The sequence below is a fragment of the Mercurialis annua genome, linkage group LG6, assembly GCF_937616625.2.
Source record: "Mercurialis annua linkage group LG6, ddMerAnnu1.2, whole genome shotgun sequence".
NCBI classification, from domain to species: domain Eukaryota; kingdom Viridiplantae; phylum Streptophyta; class Magnoliopsida; order Malpighiales; family Euphorbiaceae; genus Mercurialis; species Mercurialis annua.
The window spans coordinates 11,593,620-11,601,960 of record NC_065575.1 but is presented as its reverse complement, the minus strand read 5'-3'; the positions used below and the strand labels follow the sequence as shown (position 1 = coordinate 11,601,960).

Genomic DNA, 8,341 nt, shown 5'->3' with positions numbered 1-8,341 from the left:
AAGCGGAGGCTTTGCCCACTAATGATGCTAAAGTAGTGTTGAGTTTTCTTAAGCGGCTAGTGAATCGGTTTGGGACTCCTAGAGTGGTTATTAGTGACGGAGGTTCGCATTTTTGCAATCGGCAATTTCAAGCTCTTATGAGGAAGTATAATGTGCATCACCGGGTCGCCACACCTTATCACCCCCAAACGAGTGGCCAAGTTGAGGTTTCGAACCGTGAGTTGAAAAGAATTTTGGAGAAAACGGTAAATGGATCCCGAAAAGATTGGTCCTTGAAGTTGGATGACGCATTGTGGGCATATCGGACGGCCTACAAGACTCCACTCGGTATGTCACCATTCCGCATTGTTTATGGGAAGGCGTGTCATCTTCCTCTAGAGCTTGAACATAGAGCGTATTGGGCTATTAAGAAGTTAAACTTTGACTTCAAGAAGGCGGGGGAAAAGAGATTGCTTCAATTGAATGAGTTGGATGAATTCCGATTCATGGCATATGAAAATGCCAAGCTTTACAAAGAAAAAACGAAGCAATGGCATGACGCCCATATTGCCCCCAAGGTGCTAAAGGTTGGTTCATTTGTCCTTCTCTATAACTCTCGTTTGCGGTTGTTTCCGGGAAAGCTTAAGTCCCGTTGGAGTGGCCCATTTAAAATCAGAAACGTGGCAAATCACGGTGCGGTAGAATTGGAGAATTCTAAGGGTGAGACCTTCAAGGTCAACGGACAAAGATGCAAGCCATATCTTGGGCCATTGATCAATCGGGTGGAAGATGAAGTTTCTTTCACCACTCCTACTTGAATTCACCGCGAGATAGTCGAGCTTTCGACTTTAAACAAGCGCACTCGGGAGGCATTCCCGAGAGGTTCGATTTTCTACCTTTTATTTTATGTTCTTAGCTTTTAATCTTGTGTTTTTGTGTTAATCTTTTTGTTATTTATGTTCGATTTGATGCCGGGTATGTTTCGTTTTTGGTGTGTAGGAATCAAGTGGAAAGGAAAAATTTTCTGCCCCCTTTTACACATAGGGCTCGATCGAGCCTTCCTTCTTAAGTGAAGGGCTCGATCGAGCCCCCTTTGTAAATGGAGGCAGGGAATTTTTCCCACATAGGGCTCGATCGAGCCATCCACTAAAATTCAAGGGCTCGATTGAGCCAAGCCAATTAAGGAAGAATGGGATTGTTTTATTTTGATTGGTTCAAAGATAGAGGTTTGGATTGATGATGTGGCATGATCTCAAGCCATTAAAAGAAAACACATATCACATGGATGGGTGAGGTGGCTTCATCTTAATCTTTCAAATTCAAAATTCAAAATCAAAGGTGTTTCCCCCTCATTTTTGCCATAAATGTCCACATTCATTCATCTTCTTCCTCACTCTTTTTACCCCATTTAGAAAACTCCATAGCTTTCCTCCTCTTCTTCAAAAAATTCGGCCACCACCTTACCCCCACCATCCTCCGGCGAACCTTAAATCTAACCACGCTTTCAAACACCCTTTTCCTTACTCTTCTAATGGGAAAATCCGGGCAATCATCCAAGTCCGCTAAAAATCCACCACCTCAAGAACAAGCTCCACGCACCTCCACCATTCGTTCTCGCCGGAAAACTACCGCCTCCGGAGCAAGAGAAGTAGGGGTTAACACTCCGGCATCTCTCACAAGACGTTTCAACGCACCTTTTCAAATCCGTTCCGAAGAGGAAGGCTTGCTCTATGAGAAACTCAAAGCAAGAGGTATTACAAAGCCATTCCAAATTGATTGGGAAACCATGAAGAAATTAGGGATTGAAGCTATGGTGAAGAAGCTTCTTTGGCGCTTAGACTTGCTTGAATTGGCACAACTCCCTCATGACTATTGTGAAGCTCTCGTTTATGAGTTTTTCACAACTTTGAAAACAAGTGGAGAATCGCTTACCGAGTTTGAGTTTCGATTGGGTGGAAGGCAAGCTCATTATGAATTGGATGAGTTGACATGGGATTTCAAAATGAGCAATGAAGGTTTGAAATGCATTCCGGGGGTCGGTTTTGATGAGCACGCCATTTGGAAGGAACTCTCCGGGTTGGATCATTACAACTCCAACACCTCCAAGACCAACGAAGTGATGGATACCGCACATGTGGTAGTCCTCAAATGGTACGGTCACACTTTTTGTGGTCGAAACGAATATAGCAAGTTGGCTAAGGAGGATCTTTTGGCTTTCAACGCCATGTTACACCCGGAGGTGGAAGCATACCGAGTTAATTCGGCGTATAGGCTCATGCGCAATATTGGTGAAATACCCGAGCTAAGTACGAAGAAGATTGGTTTTGGGTGGTTTGTCACTATGCTAGCAAAGAGTGAGACGTTGGAATTCGGTGACTACAAGTGGGAAAAGCCGAAAATGATCAACATGGAGCACTTGCGGGCGGCTTCATATGTCAAAAAAGGAGAAATTGTGCCTTACTATCGAAGAGCCGCTTATGTGAGTCGACATGGTGCTCGACCTCCATCACCGAGTGATGAGGAAGAAGACACCGAGCAAGAACAAGAGCAAGAAGATGAGGCGCCGAAGCAAAGGCCTCAAAAAGAACAAGTGCGGAGGAAAGACAAGGGTGTAGCGGAGACTAGCGCTCACGGAGAAGAGCAAGGTGCCGAATGGGAGAATTGGCCCGACACCGAGTTCCAAGGAGCCCAAGCTAGTCATCAACAAGCCCCGAGTGACTTTGAGGCGGAACAACGCCAATTCATGAAGGAACAAAGGTATATGATGAAATACCTTCGGGCTAGGCAAAGAAGGCAAGAGGAGAAATTGAGGGATTATCTCAACGCCCAAGGCGGGCCACGCTACCCTTCGCCCACACCATCTCCGGAACCCCCGACATTCGATTAGCAAGATTTGATTTCTCCAACTCTTTCTTATTCAATTTCACGCTTTATTTTTTCTCTATTACATGCTTCGGGACTAAGCTAGAAATAGTGTGAGGAGGGTTGGTTGTGAAATTGTATCTTGCTTTTATGTTTTTCTTATGTTTTATGCTTTCGTTTTTTTTTTTTTTTTTTTTTTAGTTGTTTTTAGTGTTTGCGCTATTTATTTTGGGTTGTTTAGAGTCACCTTAAGCACGAAATCTTTGGCTTTAGTTTGTTGAAAGCATGATTAGTGGCCTTGGTGTATTTTTGGAATTTGTCAACTAATGTATTTCCCGATCAATGAAGTCATCAAGTGTGTTTTCTAGTTTATTCAATCAAATGTTGATGCTTGCTTAATGAAATGCAATGTGTATGACATGTTTCAATGAGATTAGGGTGAATTCAATTAGTTGGTTGTTGTGATTCTGGCAATTTTCGTGGTACTTAATGAGGATGCATGATATGTGCTTTAAATTGTAAAAATTGGTGCCATTTTGAAATGTGATAGCATGATTGGCATGTTTTCATAGGAATTAAGTATTTGGCATGACACCACCTTTATTTGAGTGTTTGATTGAGCCTAATTATTTTTGATGAGTGTCGTTTGCTTGCTAATTCCTAGAACTTGCTTGGTGTCCGTTCGAGACTATATGGTTGAGTGTTAATAGCTAAATGAGTATGGCATTAGGACTAACCCCATTTTCGGATAAGACCACTTTAAAAGCCTACCCTTCACCCTTAGAATTCACCATTTGAGCCTAAACCCTTCCTTGATACACACCAATTATACACCATTATCCTTCAACATTTTACCTCTTAAACACCCAAATTTGATTTGAATAACTTAATTTTGAAAGATTGTGACACTAGCTTGATGATTAGGAAGAAAATGTGAAAGTGCTCAAAGAATAGGAATTTGCCTCGAGAAAAAGAAAATCAAAAGAAAGAAAGAATAAAAACAATATCAAGAAGAAAAAGAAAATAAAAAATTAAAAAAAAAAAGAGGAAAAATGAAGAAAAAGAAAAGAAAGAAAGAATAAACAAAGGCAATAGAAAAATAAAAGAAAAAAAAAATTTACAAGTGTTGAAAATCCGAGTTAGGTCAAAAAGTGCATAATAAGTTAGTTGTTCAAGTCAAGTTTTAGCCAATTATCCAAATTTTCCTACCCCTAACCCCTAGCCAAGCTACAACCCTTACACAAGTCCATATGATAGTTGTTGATTACCGAATCAAGTAGTGGAGTTCGGGACTAAGAGCAAGCTTATGGTGAATTTTCGCATGTAGTGAGCCTAATTGTTTACCCGAAACACTTGAGTGTTGGAGTGCCATCTTGAGAGAATTAAATTGCTTTTGCTTGATGTCTATGAACAATATGCCATGAATTGCCAATTCTTGTGGACCAATGTGTGCATGTCCCGTAGATGATTGTAACTTCGAGATTGCTTGACATGATGCCATATCGATAGTATTCTCAATGTCATTGGACTATGTCATTATAATTGCATTCCTCATTTGTTTGCATCGCTTGTGGTTGATAATACTAGTTGATTGTTTTTGTGTCTTCATTGATTGGGAGTTCGGTTGTTGACATGAGTTCATAATCACCAAGGTTGTTAATGTTGTTTTGTTAGTAAGATTCATTTCTTGCTTGGGGACAAGCAAAGGGTAAGTGTGAGGAGGTTTGATAGGTGCATTTTACACCTATGTTTAGGAGTTGTTTTCGCTTGTTTTTAGTATACTTTGAAGCGCTTTTTCCCCGTATTGGTGTGCTTATTTTGTGTATTAGTGTTTCAGGTAAAATGAAGCAATGCGAAGTGTTTTGGGCTTAAAGAATGAAGAAATCAAGTATCGGAATAGGAGCGAGTTGAAAGAGCGAAGAAACGAGCAAGATATGGGCGTTTAAAGGAGGGGCTCGATCGAGCCCTTCACTTATGAAGGAAGGCTCGATCGAGCCCTATGAACAAAGCTGTCCAGAAGTTTCTTCAAGGCATAAGGCTCGATCGAGCCCTCACTCTTAAGTGGATGGCTCGATCGAGCCCCTTAAAAAGAAGCTCAGAATTTGAATTTCGAGACAAGACAAAACTCAAGGGCTCAATTTCTATTTTAGGCCCAACACTCCTTAGAAGGGTGTCCTTTGTTTACCTCATTTGTAACCCATATAAATAGCACATTATCTTTTTTAGGGTACAACAAGTTGTAGACATTTTGATTTATTCTCTAGTTTTTACCTTTTTTAGATTAGCCATCTTCTCCTTGGAGATTCCTCCATTGTTGGAGCTTGATGCAAGTTTTATTTGCTTTATGATAACAAGATCTTCATTTTTATTACAAGCTACTTATTGTGAATCTTCATTATCTTTATGTTTGTCTGTTCTACTTATTTAATCAAGGTAATTCTTCTTACTTTAATGTTCTACTTTGCTCATTCCTTGATTGTTTGTGTTAATCTAAATATGAGTAGCTAAATTTCCTTTGTTAGGGGGTTAGTATGATAATTTAGGGGTTTGATTGATTGGTTGGTCCTTAGTGTTGTATGCTTTTGTTTCTTTCCTATTACTCATTGCTTGATTAGGATTAGCTACCTTAATCAATGTCATAGTTTGATTGACGCACCGAGAGGTGGTTGATTAGATCGACCTTTAGGTTAGAAAACCTAGATTTTAGAGCTCCACGAGAGTGGGTTTGAACCTAGGTGACCTTGGAGCGGATTGATTAATCGTTTGATATTGATTTAGTTTGCCTTGTAACACGAGAGTGAGCTTGGTGTGATTGAATGACTAGATAGCGGTTTTGGCATTCCTTGAGGCTCGAGAGAGCGGGAATGACGTTTTAGGCCTCGCTCGGTCCTTAGTAGTTTACACTTGACCAATCATGATTGCATAACCTAGGTTGGATTACTAACTCCTTGACATTCCCCTTTTATTGAATTAGATTCTTGATAATTAATTCTCTTTACTTGTTTAAATTGCAATTTCACGTTAGTTTAATTCTTAGTTAGTAATTGGATACTTGAACCTTCAATTGATCGTTGCTTTCCGAATTGAATTTCCAATTACGTGTTCGCTCACTTTAAACCTCTTGTCTTCGTGGGATCGATTCCGTATTTCCGGATTACTACAAGTTAGTATTTTTGCTAACAGCCACCCAAGTAGCCATCAAGTGTAAACATTCCTCCTCGCATCAAGGAACGAGAGAGTTCCTAACTGAAATTAATCTGCTCTCAACATTTCGTCACACGAACCTCGTTTCTCTCCTTGGCTTCTGCGAGGAAAAAGATGAACTAATTCTAGTTTATGACTACATGGCCCATGGTACCATTCGCGATCATCTCTATAAGAAAAACAATCCGCAATTATCGTGGAATCAAAGACTCAAGATTTGCATAGGTGCTGCTCGCGGATTACACTATCTTCATTCTGGAATGAAACAGTCAATTATCCATAGAGACATAAAGTCGACCAATGTATTGTTGGATGATGAATTTTCAGCTAAGGTCTCCGATTTTGGACTATCGAGATTAGGTCCGATCACAACATCAAATAGCCATGTAAAAACTGAAGTGAAGGGTACATTTGGATATCTGGACCCTGTTTATTATAGGACTAAAATGCTGAGTGCGAAATCAGATGTTTACTCTTTTGGTGTGCTGCTGTTTGAGGTGTTATGTGCAAGAGCAGCTGTAGTGGAAGGAGAGCAATTTTATAAGGTTAGTTTGGCCGAATGGGCTCTGCATTGCCATCAAAGTGGCGCCATTGATTCTATGATCGATCCTTTCTTAAGAGGAAAAATTGGTTTTGACTCTTTGATCACTTTTGTTGAAATTGCGATCAAGTGCCTGGCTAATCAACGCATCCAACGACCTTCTATGAGTGATGTTCTTCACAGTCTGGAGCTGTCATTGCAACTATAGGAGAGTCATCAGTGAGAATGTCTAATGGTTTAACATTCTTGTTCTTTGTATATTTGTAAAACTGTAAAGTTTATCAGTGATCACTGTAAACTTAGAATATTAACCGTTTATGACAATATCTATGAATTCTGGTGGAAAGATTTACAAAGAATATGATCTAAATAAAAATTCCATAAATCTTTCAGTATAACCTTTTTTATTGCAATTTATCTCTAGAGTACAAAGAATGGTTCATTAAGTTTTTTAATTCCTATATTTTAAATACTTCAGATTTAGTTTCTTTTCAGGCCAAATACTGAATTAAAGGGCATACGAATCTGTTAGAGTTTTGAGCAGAGAAGAAAAATATAAACAGCACATAAATTTTAACATTCATTTTTCCTCTAACTCACATCTGTTCTTGATTTCATAGATATATATAGGAGATTACATAATCAAAATAATCATTACATGGACATCTCCACCTTACATTACCATACTTCCAGCCATACTTTCAGCCATACTTCTAATCCTAATCTAATCAGTAACCTAACATCACATGCTGAACAGTAATCTGCCAGCATACCAAAAAAACAAATACAAAATACATAATTTAAGCTTCTAGAGTATCTTAAAAAGTCTCACAAGTTAACACTCCTCCTTGAGACTTTTCTTAAAGACTCCAAGCTTGCTTCCCAGAACTTCAACTTTCCATGAGGAAAAGCTTTGGTGAGTAAGTCAGCCAATTCCACTTCATACTTGCGATATTTGGCTGAACATGTTCGTTCATTCTGAAATGTTCAACTTCATGAATATCTTCTCTTGATTCTTGACTTCCATAAACAAAATTAATGCGGCTGCTCCTGAAATTATTTCCCAAATGAAATTTGTTGTACCAATATTTGGACGCCTCCATCAGCCAATCACATACATAATACTGTTGGAACTAATGAGATTGTTGCTGGAAACTTAGTTTATGTTTAGTTACTTTCTAATGTAATAGTTTTTGGAGGGAAACTAATATTTTGTGTAATGATGGCTTATGTCAGAAGTTTGAATTTAATATTAGAGCCAAAATGTAATCTTCCCTTGTAAGAAACAAGTTAATATATTTTGAATATAAGAAATATAGAAGCTGAGAGAATACTCTAGAGAACTCCAGCTTTAAGAAAAATCTTCTCTGTTTTTCATGCTCTGCTCTAATTTCTACAGTGGTATCAGAGCTTATTTCCTACGGGCTGTGAGTTTTTAGAAAGAGTTTTCTTTGAGAGTAAAACACGTGAGGGAGAGAAACACTTGGGGTTTGAGAGATTGAGAGAGTTGTGGGCAAAGATGGCCTCTACAAGTTCATCAACTCCTGGAGTTCCGATCTTTACGGGAGTTCACTATCATTTATGGTCTGTAAAGATGAAAACTTATCTCAAATCACAAGGGCTTTGGAGAGTGGTTGAGACAGATGAAGATCCACCAGCTCTTAGAGGAAATCCAACCATTGCTCAAATTAGAGCTCATGAAGATGAGTTGCTCAAGAAAGATAAAGCCTTGACCTGTATGCACTCGGGTTTAGC

At 39.1% G+C, this 8,341-nt stretch overlaps 1 protein-coding gene across 1 annotated transcript; it reads left to right on the top strand.

Moving 5' to 3' along the window:
• The first annotated feature begins 6,185 nt into the window (after positions 1 to 6,185).
• Positions 6,186 to 6,794, top strand: LOC130015685 (receptor-like protein kinase FERONIA). The gene has a single exon (XM_056106327.1). It carries the CDS (start codon positions 6,186 to 6,188, stop codon positions 6,792 to 6,794), a length of 609 nt encoding a protein of 202 aa, XP_055962302.1.
• The last annotated feature ends 1,547 nt before the right edge of the window (positions 6,795 to 8,341 follow it).

Excerpts from the sequence above, each read along its gene's own strand:
- LOC130015685 (XM_056106327.1), top strand. The coding sequence starts at position 6,186 with ATGGCCCATGGTACCATTCGCGATCATCTCTATAAGAAAAACAATCCG.